General features: G+C 37.4%; 1 protein-coding gene across 1 annotated transcript; it reads right to left on the bottom strand.

Annotated features, from left to right (window-relative positions):
- Positions 1-10,177: 10,177 nt before the first annotated feature.
- Positions 10,178-17,959, bottom strand: CUNH14orf28 (chromosome unknown C14orf28 homolog). The gene is made up of 5 exons (XM_029238540.1): positions 17,721-17,959; positions 14,690-15,214; positions 12,777-12,866; positions 11,445-11,579; positions 10,178-10,608 (listed from the first exon to the last, which is right to left on the bottom strand). The coding sequence occupies exons 2-5, from the start codon at positions 15,211-15,213 to the stop codon at positions 10,425-10,427; spliced, it is 933 nt and encodes a 310-aa protein (XP_029094373.1). The 5' UTR covers position 15,214; positions 17,721-17,959; the 3' UTR covers positions 10,178-10,424.
- Between the last annotated feature and the right edge of the window lie 427 nt (positions 17,960-18,386).

The following is an 18,386-nucleotide window of genomic DNA, read 5'->3' as shown; positions in this document are numbered from 1 at the left end:
TTTACTTGTTAGTAAATGTGATCGTTTGTCTAGTAGTTTGTCCCACATTCTAGATCTGGCAGATTGCTTTTTGTGTGTTTTGTTTGACTTACTGTCCTATTCTGCAAGTGTTCTATAAACTAACTGATGGCTGCAGAGTCTTCATTAGATTCAGGGTTTTTTTTTGTTTTTGTTTTTTTTTTGCAAGCATAGTTGATGCTGCATATACCTCCTATTGTATTGCATCTGAGGCATATTATGTCTGGTTATCCCACTTTCAGTGATGCTAACATTAACCATAGTTTGGGTTCAGTTGTCAACCTGATGCCTTCGTTATCAAGTTCCCCATCAAACTCTCACCAGATGGTTTTAGCAGCTATTAGTGACTACTGCTGGATCCATTATCATATTGAGTTGTAAAATAGTAGTTTTCTAACTCTGCCATTCCTTCTGCATTTATTAGCTGGAATTCTATAAAGGAAAGCATTTCCTCATCACTTATTTGGGTACCTTGAGACAAGGTCTATTAAGGAAAGGCTGGGGAAATTGTGTGATTCATTCCTTTCTCAATCTTTAATGAATTAGTGCCCTAAAAAACTCCAAAGGTGATCAAGTGTCACGAACTCATGATTTTTTTTAATATATTTGTTTGAATATATGTGTTTCAATCAACACATCTTAAGCCTGTGTATAAGATTAAGTTCCATTGAAAGCCTCCTTGCTTTTAAAGAATTATTTTCACATAATTTAAAATAAAGACAAACTTAACAGAGAAGTTGTAAGAGTAATACAAAAAATTACTATATACCTTTCTCAAGGTACACCAGTTTTTGACATTTTGCCACACTTGTTTTATCATCCTTTCATCTTTTTCAAGCCATCTGAAAGTAGGTTGCATACATTGTCTTTTTATCCCTTAATACTTAAGCACATATGTCGTAAGAATAAGGATATTCATTCTCTTATTAACCACAGTTCAGGTATCAAATTCAAGCATTGTTGTGTTTTGGCTTTTCCTTTTCCTTTTCTTCCTCAGATCTAGAATCTCTAAATGGTATTTAGAGGTCCCAAGGTTTTGCTTGTGTTTTCTGCTACTGAGTTGTCCTTGCTTGTAGGCTATTCAATAGGCAGAGTCAGGAAATGCCTCCTTTAAAATTTTACTTTATTTTACTTAAATTCTTGGATTTTAATTGTTTTTTTCTTAGCTTGAAAATCTTGGTTTCTATCAACATTAACATAATTTAATTACCTATTTGATTTGTTTTACAACATACTTATAATGTTTTCAAAATAACAATACTGATATAAATAATAAGACCAATGAATGTAGTTGAGTCCTTTGTGACATTTTTTGTCCTTAGAATATATTTCACAAGGATCAAAAATAAAAACACTGGTTTTAGGGTCAAATGAAGTAATATTTTTATTTGGTTAAAGCATAATTGATTCATGTACAGTGAGGCTATTTTAACTGAGGTTTTAATTTTTAGAAATATACTTTCTAATCTAATTTTATTTCTAAATTATATGGAATATTTACTTGACTACAAAGTTGAAACTATACGAGAAGATGCATTCACGGAAGTTTTGTCACGGAAGTTTCTCTTTCACTCTGTTCATTTTTATTACTGTATAGGTAATCGTTTTTATTAGATGCTTGTTCCATTATTTCATTTTGAAAAAATCCTTCCCCATTTCCTTACCAAAAAAATAGCATACTATAAAAACACTTTTTTCCACTTAAAATATTCTGGAGATTATGTCATGTTAATATATTGAGATAATTCTTAATCTTTCTTACGATTACATAGTACCTCGCTGTGTAGATATACCATAGGACTTTTATCTAGTCTTGTGCTGATGGACATTTGGGTTGTTTTTAGACTTTTGCATTTACAAATAATGCCACAATGAATCGTCTTGTGCGTTTGTGTTTTGAGCACAGATTTTTAGAAGTGGAATTTCTGGGCTGTAGATGATATGCAATTTTCCTAGATCATGCCTGTTTTAGTTCAGGCTGCCATAGGCTAAATACCACAGACTGAGCAGAAATTTATTTCTCATAGTTCTAGAGGATGGAAGTCCAAGACCAGGGTGCCAGCATGGTCAGGTTCTGGTGAGAGCTTCTTCAGGGTTGCAACCTGACAACTTCTCATATCCTTACATGAAAGAGAGTAGAGAGGGGGAGTAAGCTCTCTCATGACTTTTATAAGGACACTAATCCCATTAATGAGGGCTCCATCTTCATGACCTCATCTAATCATGATTACCTCCCAAAGAGCTCACCTAATACCAACACGGCAGCGGTGGGGGGGGGGGGGGCAGGGGGTAGGGTTTCAGTATTTAAGTGTCGAAGAAACACAAACCTCCCATCCATAACATTGCCCAATTCTCCCAAGACGTACCATTTTCCATTCCCATCAACAATAGAAAAGAGTACCTTATAGGCTGTTTTTATTAGTTCACCTACGCAGTGTTACCATTAACAGGTAACACTTGGGGGCTTCCCCGGGGCTTCCCCGGTGGTGCAGTTGTTAAGAATCTGCCTGCCAATGCAGGGGACACGGGTTAGAGCCCTGGTCTGGGAAGATTCCACATGCCGCAGACCAGCTAAGCCCATGCACAACTACTGAGCCTGCGCTCTAGAGCCCGCGAGCCACAACTACTGAAGCCCATGTGCCTAGAGCCCGTGCTCCTCAACAAGAGAAGCCACTGCAATGAGAAGCCCGCGCACCACATCGAAGAGTATCCCCCGCTGGCCGCAACTAGAGAAAGCCCCCGCGCAGCAATGAAGACCCAACGCAGCCAAAAATAAATAAATAAAATAAATTTATACATAAAAAAAAGGTAATACTTGGTCTCATGTTCTTTTTGGTTCAAATTATGTCTAATATTAAAATATAATTAAAGACATGAAAAGCTTCTTATTTTTAGAGTACATGAAAAGTGCCTTAAACCTTATTGAGTAAGGCAGGATCTAAATAAGGATGAGCCAATCACTTTTGTTGTCCTGATTAGAAAGAAAGTATTGGAAAGGATATTCTTGTGTGTGCCCTGAGGACAGTTAGAGTTTAAGTAAGCAGGGGTCCTAGAATCTAATAAAGCAGGTGTTTCCAATGAATAGAGGACTATGTCTCAAAAAGTTTTAGAGCCAGATGGCAGATAAACTATTTTGGACTGTATCTGGTGGATAAACGATTTTTAGCAGGAACAAGATATGATATTTCACTACTATTTAGTATCTAGGAAAATTTAAGCTATTCACTTTCCTCCAACATTTTTACTTTTGCTTTATTTGTTTTTGCTTTTCAAACTAATTCATGAATTTAACTTTTTTTTTTTACTTTTCTGATATTATAGTTTGTTCTGTGAGCTTATTTGCCACAGAAAGAGCAACAATGGTTTTCAGTGTGAACTGAAAACTTCATTGTGAACTTGAAATCTTCACACAGAATTTATTCATCTCCTGCAGCAGCACTACTTATCTACTAATTTAATTTCTTAATAGAATATTGAGGACCTCCCTGGTGGTCCAGTGGCTTAGACTCCACACTCCCAATGCAGGGGGCCCGGGTCTGATCCCTGGTCAGGGAACCAGATCCCACATGCATGCCGCAACTAAGAGTTCGCATGCCTCAACTAAAAGATCCCTTATGCTGCAACTAAGAACCGGCGCAGCTAAACAAATAAATAAATAAATATTTTTAAAAAATAGAATATTGAAAGAGGAGTCAACAGTAACTGTAGCGGGACTTCCCTGGTTGCACAGTGGTTAAGAATCCGCCTGCCAATTCAGGGGACACGGGTTCCAGCCCTGGTCTGGAAAGATCCCACATGCCACGGAGTAACTAAGCCCATGCGCTCTAGAGCCTATGCTCTAGAGCCCGCGAGCCACAACTACTGAAGCCCACGTGCCTAGAGACCATGCTTCGCAACAAGAGAAGCCACCTCAATGAGAAACCCGTGCACCGCAAGGAAGAGTATCCCCCACTCGCAGCAACTAGAGAAAGCCCGCGCACAGCAACGAAGACCCAACACAGCCAAAACAAAAAACAAAAACAGAAACAACTGTAGCAAACACTTTCACAGTGCTTACTGTGTGCTGGGCACTAAGTGCTATAATAATAATTCATCAAATCTTCACCGCAAACTTTTGAGATATATTCTATTATTATCTCCATCTTACAGTTAGCAAAGTTGGAACAGAAGAGTTAAGTAATAGGACCAAAGCCACACAACTAATGACAGAGTCCAAATTTGGACCCAGGCAATTTGGTTTCAGAGTCTAGGCATTTAACTGCCATACTCTTGCCCCTAATTGACATCAAGAAAATCAGTAGTCGAGAACTGATGGTAATAAAGAGAATCCAGTGGTAATGTGATCACGTAACACGATTCACCTCAAAAGTCTGAAATTCCATTATTTTTTTCCTAGGTGAAAAATGTCAATCCTGAATTAAGTCTTCTGGCATTTCCATAAGCCCTCTAGGGACAGGAATTCCTAACCCTTTTCAAAGAAGAGCTGAAGAAAGCAGAGAGGAGGCCAGAAACATGAGGGTTGTGGAAGTGATGAAGAAATCCCAGAAGTCAATTTACAGGTATAATTTGAGCTGGGTTGTTGTTGGCAGAGAGCATAGTCAGCCTCACCAAAGACAACACCATTGTATGTTATCCCCAAGCTATGAGTGCTTATAGTGTCATAGAACTGAGGGAAAATTGTACTTGCCTTGCCCAATTTTTAAAGGCCAGAAAGTTCAGGAATAGGTCTTGCTCCATCCTGTACATTCTATACTGGGGAGCTTCTGCCACCTAGTGTTCATGTAGAAAATGGCAAGAGTTTGGAATCACCAACCCTGTCCCTCCACAAGTCCAGGAGTATTTAAAGAAGACTGGTCCCAATGGCTGTCTCATTTTTTTCTCAAGTTATCTTCCCTCCAATGAGAATTAGAAAATATTTGATATTATTAATTCTTTGTGGAAGAAAGAATTAATAGAAAGAAAGAACTTCAGCTACAATAAATTTCTTTTAAAATTTGATGGGGTTTGAAATTTGTTTTATCTTTAATTTTAGGATTTATAGCTTTCTAATGGAAATTTAAAATGGTTAGGCTTTGTAGTTAGACGTAGAGGCAATAATGAAGCAGACGGAAAGGGGACAGGGCACAACCTTTAAAAGAATGACATAGCCATTGGGACACAACAAAAACTGGTTGGAACCAACTAGGTCCAAGATGGCAGAAGATTCAGCTTCCAGTAGAACTTGAGCCTCATTATACATTAATTGTAATGTATTAGCATGCTAAATGACACACCCACAGGCGCCATGACTGTTCTGAGACCAACCATAAAAGGCCAAAAAATGGGTGGTGGCCCAATTCCTGGAAATCTCCACCCTTTCTCCAAAATAGTTGGAATAATCCTCCCACTCATTAGCCTGTGAAATTAGCCAGCTGATAAAAACTAACCACCCCATATTTTGGGGCCTCTTGCCTTCTGAGATGACCCACATTCTGTCTGTGGAATGTGTCTCTCCCAAGGCTGTTCTTGCCTTTTGAGATGGACCACATTCTATGGAATGTGTATCTCTCTAAATAAACCCACTTCTTACCTATCACTTTGTCTCTCACTGAATTCTTTTTGTGACAAAACATAAAAAACTTGAGCTTCATTAAGTCCTGAGACCTTGTGTGTGATCTCAGTTAAAATGCAGTGGTTCAAGTCCCAATCTGAGTTGTGCAGTTTCAATTGCCTTTGAAATCACAAGTTGAACAATCTGTAGTCTCTTTCCTCCAAAACCTCCTCCAGGGATGCTAGGTAGCAACTGGGAAAGGACTGTTTCAAAGACCTCACAGCAGTTGTCTGTAGAACCGTCCCTCCTCTGTACTCAGAGCCTGAGGTGCTCACCCTGCCATAGTACTTCCCTCTGTACAGTCTCCATTGATTGACTCACCGTTCCCCCTTTTTAGACATGTGCATACCTCCAAGGCAGAAATCATTTCTAATTCTATTAGCAAGTAGTGGATATTAAGTATGTATTAAATGGATGCTGTAGAGAAAGTACGTCTGCTATTAACTTGTTCCAGCTTGTAGCCCTCAAATCAAGCTTAGCCTGCTTGGGCAAAGATTTCCCTAACCAGCTAACCATTTCATTTAAGCCCTAACCTGGTGTCTTCTTGACCTGAGCACAAATCAACTTTCCTGTGTTTCCCGCCTTCACTCCTCTTCTCCTTTCCTTCCTTCCCATATGTTGGGTATGCAGAACTATTTATCGTGCTGGTTTTCCCCCTCTTCACAAACTCTCTCAGCCAACTTTTTCCTACTCTACTCTTAAAGCAAGCTAATTATGCTCAGTGTACTTTGATTTTTCTTTGTTACACTCTCTGTTAGATTAACAGGGAAATATAAAAAGTCTATTTTGTTGTATCTGTTTGGGGACAGTCTATACCATCAGGGTCTTCTTGCTTCCCAACTCTGGCACCTGGGATACTAGTTTTGAAATGTAGGTAGAGGAACATATAGGAATGACATCTTTCATAAAATAAAATAATGAGTTCTTGAAAATTTGAGAAAATAAAAGCATCTGAAGGCAAGTGTCCAGGTAGAAAGAAATGTCTGAACAGGTGGCCACTGCAGTTTTCTTCAGAGTCTCACTTTCCTGTACACATTTTGTCAAGCTGATTACTTCTATCACCGCTATGCTGGCCCCCAGGAGTATACACTTCTTTCTTCAAAGCCCGAACTCCTTGGTTCTTGGTTTTCTTCAAAGTACTGTGGAGCCATGGTGGACTTTTCAAAAAGTCTTTACCAGTATGAACCAATGATTATCATTGGGTGGAGAAATCGTGGATGATCATTTTCTTCTTTACAGTTTTTCTGGGTTTATTGATTTCTTACTGATTTATGTATTAGTTTTATAATCATCTGAAAAATTAGACTTTACAAAATTCAAAGGGAAAACAAGCAAGTAATAAAAATATAGCTAAGCATACAAACAGCAGGTTTCTAATTTTACCACACTGTTGTCTGCACAGCTCATCGGCTCCCCAAGCTCTTGTTCCATACCACATCATTTTTGAGGGCCTTACCAGAGTAGCTCACTTTTTCATTTTCAGTGGTACTCCTTTTGACACCTTATAGACCTCATTGAGAAAACAATGGATGGACTGTGGAACTGATTGCTCTTTGAGGGTAAATAATTTTATATCCTCAGGTAGATATCAGCATATAAAGAAATCTTCTAGCTACAGAGGCCTCCCCACCAACTTCCTCAACTTCTCAGAAATAAAGTAAAAGCTTGTATTTCCTGAGATCAAATTAAATTTGAAGTTAAAGGCCATCCAGTTGACCAGACAGTGAACCCTGGGCCAGTTGGGTGGGTAGGAACCCTGTTTGTTAGTAAGGCATCAAGTGGTTAAAATGAACTTCAAAAGCTATGTGATCTTAACTTTTGATTTTAACAAAGGAAGGTGAGAAGAATATAAATGTTTGCTTAGGCTGGAGTTTAGTAGTAGTAATTGCAGTCATTTTTACACGAACTGTTTACCTTTCCTGCTTAGGTATAGTGCATTACAATTATTGTCAAATAATTAAATGTTATTAACTCATTTAATCGTAAAACTAAACTGTTGATATAAGCTCAATACGTACAGCTTTTTATGTGTCACAGTAGTCATCTGCTTATATAGCTTAGTTGTTTGCTCATACTCTTAAGAATGAAATAGAACCTAGGATTCACCCTAGTAAGCATGCCTGTGGTAGTGTCTTTGTTCCTCTTTCTCTTTGATTGGATCCGATCCAGTGACAATGCCTCAGATGTTAAGTCAACCCTAATAATGAAAAGCTACTTTGAAAGATAAATCTAAGATTATTTGTTAAGTTTTGGGTGGGGGGTGGGTAAAGCTTCTTTGGCTGAAGAGAGGTTGGAGACTTCTTAAATGCTGGACATTTCCCCTTAAATTTGCTTTATTTGTTCTTTTTCTCCCTTTGATTGAGGTGAGGGTTTTAAAATCATTTCTGCTCTCCCCATAGGTATAGTTGTGATTTGTGGCACTTTGATTAAAAACATATTCTGATTATTCCCTCGTATCTTTTGCCCATCCCCACCCCCAGCATTCCGATTTCTCTGTTTAAGGTTATAAAAAATTTTCCATACCCTCACCTTCACATTTTGTGATAATCTTGTTTACTTCATATTTTTTCATCCCTTTTCTACTCACTATTTGGTCAGCAGGGAATAATTTCTTCAATTACCACCATAACAGCAAAATACCTATTATCCTTAAATCCTAACCATCTGGGGTCCAGAGCCATACTTAAATTTCATTACACATTAATCCTGTTACTGATATGATATGTCTGTTACTGATAGAAATGTCTGAACAGGTGGCCACTGATATGGCCATTACTGATATGTAGCTAATGACCTCTGAAAAGGTCATTAGTAATAGAGAATCTAGGAGACTTGCCTGTACATGAAAGAGGTAGAAAAGATATTTTTTATTAGCATGTTCAAGGTAGTCAAGATATTAACAAACATTTTAATCCTCACAACAACCCTGTGAGGTAGGTAAGTCATTGTTTCGTGACAAACTAGTATTATTCCAAATAAAGTGCAATTTATAAAAGAATAAATCTGCATCAGGAATAATTTTGTTAATGATACCATTTATGTATATGCTAATATTTGTGTTTTTGTATACTTTGATTCATGCAGTTGATTCATGCAGTAAGGTGTCCCCAGAAAAGTTTACTATAAATCAAATCCTATTTAAATACATGTGGGAACAATTTAAATAAACTCTGGGGTGAATTTTTTTAATAAAATAGATCACTTTTTGAGCAAATACTATGAATATTCCTTTCTTACACAAAATAAAAAGGCATCCTCATCAATGTTGCACTCACATTTATTCATTCTTCAGTAAGTTATCTCAACATGGCACCAATGCAATGTAAGACTTAATTTATTGAATTAAACCTTAGCAATTTGGCATATGGCAGTGAACTGTGTTGCTGTGTAGAAATCTCCAAATACATTGCGCTCAATCTCAACCCAAAACCTAGGATGGACTAATTATTGAAAACACTAAAATAAATGATGATAGATTTCAAAAAGTATTGTCCCTTGAGAACATTACTTATTTTTTTCCTTTAAATTGCAAAAGGAAAAGAGATCTTAGGGTCTTTGAAAAGAAACATAATATTCTGATAACTATAAACTTCTGGTGATTTATATTACAAATCAAAGAAAGCCTCATGCTATCAATTTACTTATAAGGGAGCACACAGATGTTATCCCCAAAATTTACGTATTTTTTCCTCTGTGCCAATATGACTTACTAGGAAGAGAAATACAGTTGACCTTTGAACAACATGGGTTTGAACTGTGTGGGTCCACTTATACGTGTATTTTTTTCAATAAATACATACTACAGTACTACATGATCCGAGGTTGTTTGAATCCGAGGATGTGGAACCACAGATATGGAGGGATGACTGTAAAGTTACATGGGGATTTTTGACCGCGTGGGGGGTCAGGGCCCCAGCCCCTGAGTTGTTCAAGGGTCAACTGTATTCCCAGGCACCCATTTTCTCTTAAATCCATATTTAAAGTACATTTCCATTATTCATCCAACATTAGTAAACATACAGTTTGCCTAACATTTTTTTTATAATTGTCTTATCTGCAAAATAAACTTTTACTAGAGAACTCCTATTACATTTAATTTAAACATTTAGATTAGTTATATAATTTATCTGTAACAATAACTTTAAGTTTGGGAGCTTAGTTAAGTTAAAATCCACTGGTAGGTTTTTAATACTTTAACAAGTGGTTAAAGTAATTTACCATTACAAAGAAATAACTGAAGTCCAGAAAAACATTCTCACCAAAGTATTTTAAAAAACTGTTGCAGGAACATTAGGCAAGTCAACAGGTAAAATAGACTAAGCCATCTATAGGTTGTACATTCAAATCCATACTAGATCCAGTAGTGCACTTTGGATTATAGTGAGGTAGGGCAAATAAACACAGTCAGATACATTTTGAACTGTTAAATTTATATAAACTGAAAATTGACTTATACCCAGGTTTTATTTGGATATCCAAAAAGAAAAACTGAGAATTCAAATGATGAAGTATTTTCTTGGATTCAAAGACAGAACTGTAAAAAACCTTTGAGGTACATATACAAAGGCTACAAGATATATTTTATTTCAACATAAAATATGCTTGTATAAAAATAACCTGGGATATAGAAAAAAGAAATACAAACATTTTTGCATAGATTCTCTATATACCTGGGGCTAAACACTAGATAATACACCTCTGAAACTAATATAGCTGAACTATTTCCTTGGATACCAAGTATATACAAAATAAAAGCCCTTCATCTGGGGGAGCATGGGCAGGAGGGAAAACAATTTAATTTAGCATCAGTCTATATTTATTTCTCTGTTGCTCGAATATAAACTAATGATGACAAGAGGAGAAACTCTGGGGGTTTATTTAACAAAATTAAGTTCACATTTCTGAGGCCATCATAGTGCATCCAATGTCCATCAATTTGAAAAGCTGCAGAATAATGATGTTCCTCTTTGTTAAACAGTGTGGCACCTTCCAACAAATACCTGCAAATTAAATGACAAAGTGTAGCAGAAAATCACAATACTTTGTTCTTGAGAAAAAATTCCCTAAATTTTTAACTAATAAAAAACTGAGATTATTTGCATTCTATTCTCTGTAAAAGATATCCATCTGTAAAAATTATGTATTATAATTGGTAATTTGGAGAAAGATGTTTAAGAATTTTTAAAATTGATATAATTTAAGAATTTTTAAAAGCATATTTTAACAGTTTAACCCATAATCTGCATGGTTCTGTTATATAAAATACACACAAGAAAATTTTTAAGGCAAAAAGTTAAAAGAACACTGTATGTCCTAATTTGTATGCAGATATCTTAATCTAATGATGACAGTAACATTTTATGTTTAAATGATGACCTCATACTATACACTACTTTGACTTGAAATACAAGTAATAGCCAACCAGAATTTACTGACTATTTACTATCTCTCAGGTACTAAACCCTTCACATGTGCTATCTTATTAAATCCTCACAATAATGGCACCAGATAGATACTGTTATCTCTGTTCAATAGATAAGAAAACTGACGTGTAAACTGGTTGTTACTGGCTCAAGGTCACATAGCTTGTAAGGTAGGGCTATTCCATAGTGTATTCCATAGTCTAAGCACTTAACCACTATGCACTCTGCCAGCAATGACTCCCTGCAGTAGATTCTGACCTTATCCAGGCTACATAAATTTAGAGATAGCTATGACTTTTCCAACAATACGTATCTCCCTTAAGGGCTACTCAAAATCATGATAGAATAGCAGAAAAATATAGAAATAAATTTATTTTTTACTAGTTTTATAAAACAAACAAAAAAACACATACTTGTGATCAGATAAATCCAAGTAATAGGGTACATATGCCAGATCTTCAGATTTCCAATGCTGCATATTTAAGACAACAAAAGGGGGTGCCCCGTGGCAGAACACTCGCTGGGAAAATTCCCTTAAGCCACCACACCTAAAATTGAAAATAGGCATGAACTTTACTACACTTGGGACAAAGCTGCCTTTTATCACTCTGGGTTGCCTTTATTACATAATTTCATAGTAAGCATAATTATCTATTTTAGGTATGGGTATATATCAACAGTATGGCTATATTAATACCTTATATGCCTAATTCCCAGAGTTAATAAACTTTGAGATTCTCTATATAGGAAATGATACTTTTAAAACTCCAGGAAAGGCTAGCTGTGTTTATCTAAGCTTATAAAAACATGTATCTTTTAGACTGATAGAAAAGTTTTTATTTGTAAATACATTTTTCTTTCTCTAGGCTGGTTTCAAACAGGAATAATGGCAGAGAGGGAATAAGATGACTCTTATAGTCTTCTTTAGACTGGATGAAATTCCCTAATTGCTTCCTTTTGCCATTAGGATGAAGCAAATTCTGTTTTCTTAGTAGTATCAGGTATTAAGCATATGGATCAGAATAAAACAAACGCAATTATACAGTAAAATCTCGATTAACCGGAATGCTCAGGGCACAGTATTTTGGTTAAAAAAACACTGACTAAACTAAGTTACCAGAAAACCATTTTGTTTCAGTATTTGTTGCAAAAATACACTAGTTCACTTTTTGGACTTAAGTACAATTAACTGAAGGTATTTTATTCTTTCCTTTTGTGATTAATTAGGCCATAGGATCACCCTTCTAATTATTAATTCTCATTGCACAATACTGTAGATATAAAGATTATTGAGACTGGGATGAATATGTTCTGCCCCTTTGTATTTCCTTTTCCTTTTCTTTTTTTTTTAACCACGTTGAACTTTTTGGTTGTCATTTACCTCTTTCTCCTAAATGAGGAGTGCAGAAAAAAATCCAGTTAATTGAGGGTCCCGATTAGCTGGGTTCCGGTTAACCAAGGTTTTATTGTACCTACTCAGCAGTAGGGAAAAAAAGAAAAGGCATTTGCTTTGTATTCATCAAGTAACTGTAGTATTATATTCTATATAGTGATATTGATAATGACAACACAGCATAAAATGGCATAGTAAACTAGAAGGTGTTAAGATTCCAAAACTATTAGGCTTTCTAAATACTTATGAGTTGCTATTTCATAAAATATTAACATCAAAGAACATACCAATACAGGTTTCTTTATAAAAAACGTACAAATACTTTCATCTTAAATGTCTCTCATACACTCACCCACACTCTTCACACAGTTCAATTCTGGAACAGAATAACTCATCCACAGCCAGTCGTATCAAGTTTCCATGTGGAATTTCTTGGGGAGGACTACAACAATTGCAAAATGCATGTAAGAACTGTTTCGATATTTTACATGTAAATACATTATTAGGATAACAAATTTTACAGGTCATTCATTATTAGCAAACCACATATCAAAGTATAACCTCTGTTATTCATCTTTGTATTTCTTATAGATAGTATAGAAACCAGTTGAACTTAATAAACATTAATGCATGAAGCTTTCAAGAAACATTAAATCTTTCTATAAACTGATCCTGAAACATGCAGTCGTTACTTTAAAAATTTCCGAGAGGATTCAATAGAGTGGATTCTGGTCTTGACGAAGAAAGCAGGACCCAGAATTAGGAGAGTAGCTGCTTAGTTACCTGACTCAATGCAAGTTACAGCCATTGTTGGCCTCAGTTTCCTGATTTGTTAAAAAAAATTTTTTTCCTACATACTTCAGAGGTTGTTTTAAACATAGGATTAAAAAACAGGCAAAAGACTTAAAAAGTTATATAGAGTATAATGAAAAATATTTTATTGAGAATCATAAAATACTAGTATTAATATAGGATTGTAAATATTTCATTATAGTTTCAAAAGATATACACATAAAAAGATACTAGTTTTTTAAAAACAAGGCAAATTTCTGAAACACTTTTTTTAGTCCATTATGATTTAGAGTAACAATTTTTTCTCCTGATGGAGATTTCAAAACCAACATCATCATATCAGCAATACAGGAAAATGGACAAAGTGTATTTCAGAACAAGAGAGACATTAATTGGTAGACCCTAAAAAAAATAACGTATCTTCAGCTTTCCCTAAGTAGCATGATGTTATAATACAGTATTAAACTAAATATGCTATACAGAAAATGTGAATTTAATAAGTTCAGGTATGTGACATACATTCCCAAAAGGGAGCAAATCTATTAGGCTGTTTTTCTGGACCACAGGGCCAAGTAGGCTTTCTGACAACAATGTGTTTGGTTCTATTTTTCTGGACCACAGGGCCAAATAGACTTTCTGACAACAATGTGTTTGGGTCTGTTTTCCTGGACCACAGGGCCAAGTAGGCTTTCTGACAGCAATGTGTTTGGGTCTGTTTTTCTGTCCTGTTTTTTTTTTTTTTTCCACTGGCAATTATCCCTTTTCTTGTTCATGTCCCCTGGGGGCATTAATGTTTCCCAATACTCCACTAGGGCTTGCCAGTTTGGCCTTCCTCCCTATCATTTACCAGCTTGGAGGTCTATCTTCTCTCCGAAAGCCCAAAATACTCAGCAAGCTATCAGAACCTTTCCTAGCCAATGAAAAATTCCTCACATCCAGGTCCTCTTCAGGTATTAACATTCCAAGTTTGGGGTTCCTGTCTCTAATCATGCCCTGGCCATGACATGGAGTACTTTCAATCTTCCTGTTCAATCTTCCTAGCCTACCTGACAGAGATCCATTCAGAGTGAAACATCCCAATATAGTATTAAGTGTTGTTCAAGAGGTTAAATTTGTGACACAAGGAATTAGTTATCTTCACAGTCATATTAGTAAATTCTGAGCAAGAGGAAAACATTTTGCATACTGAATAGTTCATTACTTTGCAAGTGAAATAGTTATCAATTGGTTTTGTAAAGTAAATTCTGAGATGTTTGGATGTAATAGAAGAGTTACATTTTTGTCATGGGACCTAATAAAGAGTCTTGCGTTTGCGTGGTTGCTTTACGTGTAAGTTGTTACACAGGTCTGTACTTTAAGAAGTACTTTGACTATATCTATCTACCTACCTCCCTATCTCTATATATATCATTCATTATAAAAAAGTATACTATTTTTGCTAAAAGTGACAAAACAGACTTTAGAGCAACTTACTTTATATTAATTGTGCGCTGCTGATCTTCCTGCACTCGAGTTGGGCATCGCCAGTTGGAACAGTAACTCTCTTGTATGGTCGACATGAGATTTTCAAGATTTTTTGTAAAATTATCATGTTCATTCCCAAACAAATCAATTATTAATGAAGCTTTATGAACTTCAGATTTGTATTGCTGTTTTTCCATTTTGTCCCAAATCCAAAGTAGCTTCACAGTTGTAAAGCTGTAGGTGTCCATTAAATAAAGAAAACAGTCTATAAACTCTCTACCTAAATGAAGAGAGAGTTCCCTGGGGAAATTTTCATTTTCATTGAGAATAACATACAATAACATCAAGAATCCATCTATGGTGCAGGTATTTTTCAGTCTTATTTCAACATAGAGTGGTGTACAGGATACTGCTTTGCGGCCAGCTTTGATAGTAAAAACACCTCCCCAAGGAAGAACAGGCCTCCAAAATGAGCGATCTTGGTTATAGTTATTTTTAATTGATGCTTTGATCTCTTCAAACAGTGTCTTCATCCTGCATTTTAAAAGTTTAAGATAGTACTCGTAAATTTGACTTTATATTTTAAATGCATATGTTTAAATGAAAATAAAGGTATCTAAAGATTCAAATTAAATTTGGTTAGCTTGACCCCCAATGTAACAAAAAAATTTAAAACAAGCTATGAGCCATTTTTTGGCAACCTGCATGGTCTCTGGAAAGACCATTTAAGAAGCTGCAACCTTTTCTTGAGGTACGGAATGGTCATTTGATAGGACTTTATATTAATTATATTGCAGATTTTATCAGTCATAGAGGAAAACCCTGTAACAAAAAAATCCTAAATAAAAATAAAACTATTTAAAGATACAGTCTAAATTTGGTTGGGTGTATTCCTAATGTAAACCTCTTCCTCCCCTCAAAATACAAGCTGTACTTCATTTTCTTGATAATATGTGTGGTTCCACTTATGAAATTGATAATGGAATTCTTTGTTGGGCTACAGAATAATGACCAACTGGCTTTGAAAGACAACATATGAAGAGTAATTGTGAGAACTTAATTGAATAGTAGCACAGCTAAAACAAAAATCATTTCTATGCACTTTGGGATTTTTATTTGAAATTTAGGACCATGCTAGATATCCTATAATTTTAACTACAGAGGCCATGCTGGGAAGAGCTGATTCAGAACTTGATAATTATCTTGATTCCTCTCTGCATGTTTTGGGAATGAACGGAGGCGTCCTTCCTATTTAAACTGGTACCTATCTTTCCCCCAACCTTGAGGATAGCTAAGCACTTGGTTTTAACATCATTGACAGTATTCTAATAAACATGTTGGTGTCATATGTATGTTATCTAAAGCAAAATTGAAAAAAATTAAAGAATGAGGTCCTAATGAAACTGAATTGAAAAATTGCTTTACTTTATTTGGGACAAACGCATGTCTAAACTAAAAACATCACAGGGTTTTCCAATATGTTTCATCCTTCCGTTTTCATGAAAACTGGAAGCATCTGAGGAATAGGAACAGAGAAATGAGTGACTGAGGTCAGTGTCTTACTTTGATTGTCTTTTCAAGTGCCACATCCTCCCAAGCACAATAGGAATCCAACACTCAGTGTTGCAGACCTATGTGTTTTGTGTGAAAAATTAAGTTCAAACTGATTTTGTAACACTAGCAGACTAAAAATTCAATTTTACCACACACACAGAGTATTTTTGACTTAGGCAAGATACTGTGGACTCTAAAATATTCAACACTATATTTAGCCTGAAGTGTAGATGTTTATATATAGTTGCTAACATGTGGGCTCTAGTTAACCACTTAGGAATAAGAGGGAGTGGAAAATTTAGAGCCTAGGAAACACAAACTCAGTTTCTTCTAAATGAAGAAGAAATGCTTCAGAGCATATTTTTAAAAAATCACAAGGCATTTAAATACTTTAAAAATGAAAATAACTTTTTTCATGGTTTGACTGATTTCTGTTACATTTTAAAGAACTCTGTAGCAAGGTCATAATTAAGAGCCCGAGTTCAAATTCCTAAATGTTGCACTGGAAAGGAACTGTAAATTTTTGTAGTATTTTTTGCCAAATTATCTTTTATACATGACCAAATGAGTAACTATAGCTCTGTAAAGCAAGTTACACTCTAAGAGAATTAAACTACAATTATATATATATATTAAAAAATATACACATACATAAAATGAAACTAATTTCTTTAGCCTTTTTCTGGGGGAAAAAAAGGAGGTAAGAGAGGATGCAAAGAATTAGAAGACAGTGTAGCTTCTGCTGTACCGTGGTGATTTGTTACAAAGTAAATTGCCAAAAAAAAAAAAAAAAAAAAAGCGGCTAAAAGAGATGGAAAAATGGCTGCAAAGAGCTTTACTTAAAATTGTCTTAAGTTCTGGCCACACCGTCAAAAACATCGTTTAGAAGCCCTGAAGAAGGTATTCTGCTGGCTTTTTTCCCCTGCCTCAACAGGCCCTCCAGTTTGAATAAATCTGGAAAACTCCCTGGACTTCTATTTCCTTGGCAAAATGACACATTTCTTCTGCAGTCGTTTCCAAGGGTGACAATCTGTACTCCACGCAGGTCGTGAGGACCAGACCATTTGCCCAAGGCATTGAGTGCCGGACGCCCTAACAGCTCGGAGGTCCCAAGGGTACCCTCCCGAGTCAGCGCCCCAAATAATCTGGAAAACGGCGCTGAGCTCCCGCTCGAAGCAGCTCCAGGCTGGGCGCAAGGACTGGCTGGGCGCGCGGTGGGCGCTCACCTCCGCCCCCCGCACTCCGGCCACGCCCACCCCGCCCAGGGCCCGCAGCACCGGGGAAGGCCTGGCATTTAGGGCTGGCCGCGCACGGCGGGCGGGTTCCCGAATCTGGAGCCGGTGAAAGGGCTGGGCGTCCCCTGCCCGCCTCCAGGCAGTGGCCCGATGAGCGCCTGGGACTGCGGGTAATGGGCGGGAGGGCCGGGCCACGGAAGGCGTTCTCACACCGGCCAGTCTCCGTCCACCAGGAAGCCGACTTTTCGTACCTCCCCGGGGACCGAAAACCGCCGGTGCTCCCGCACCCGTCGCCGCCGCCGCTTGCTCATGGAGAGCCCGTGCCGCCGCCGCCTCATCTACTAGAACCTCCGGCAGTCTCGGCCTCCCCCGGCGTGAGCGCTGGGCCCCGGCACAGCCTCCATCGCACTCGCCGCGGCGGCAGCCACAGCAGCTCCAGCGCCCAGGCCCGATCCGACCGGACCCACGGAGCCAGGACCGCGGGACGCGTAGCTTCTTATTACGGAGGAAGATTCGGCCTGACCTCCGCCCCCCTCCCCCCAGCCCCCAGTCCCCAGTCCCCAATCCCCAGTGCCCAGTCCCCAGCAGCCTGACGGTCTGCTGCGCAGGCGCGAAGACGCCCCTGCCAAAAGTGCGTGTGCTCGGTGTATATACAGCTTTCGTATTTGCCCAATGGACACCAGGATCAGGTGCATGGGGCGGGACCTCGCAGAGAGGGGCGGTGTTCCAGTGTTAGAAAGTGGGTGGGGCAGCCGGAAGTGGGCAGAGTTTGCACGGAGGCGGAACTTTGTTGGCAAACCTGCTTGGCTTCTTGAGGCTTGTATCGTTTTAGGACTTGACTTGATTTTGGCTTGCTTCTACGTCTCGTCTTTTCAAATTCTTAACTCAGAAGAGAAAAGCTTGTTTTCTCCGTAAGT

Source organism: Monodon monoceros, unplaced genomic scaffold (assembly GCF_005190385.1).
Source record: "Monodon monoceros isolate NGI ecotype Baffin Bay Population unplaced genomic scaffold, NGI_Narwhal_1 Super_Scaffold_21, whole genome shotgun sequence".
NCBI lineage: Eukaryota > Metazoa > Chordata > Mammalia > Artiodactyla > Monodontidae > Monodon > Monodon monoceros.
Note: the sequence above shows the minus strand (reverse complement) of the source record. Positions and strands in the feature narration are given on the sequence as shown.

Bases quoted from the DNA above. Each gene is read 5' to 3' on its own strand.
- CUNH14orf28 (XM_029238540.1), bottom strand. From the start codon at position 15,213: ATGAAGACACTGTTTGAAGAGATCAAAGCATCAATTAAAAATAACTAT. The intron at 11,580-12,776 runs GTGAGTGTATGA...TTTCAATTTTAG, and splicing joins GAACTGTGTGAAGAGTGTGG to GTGTGGTGGCTTAAGGGAAT. The intron at 10,609-11,444 runs GTATGTGTTTTT...TTTAATTTGCAG, and splicing joins TTGGATTTATCTGATCACAA to GTATTTGTTGGAAGGTGCCA.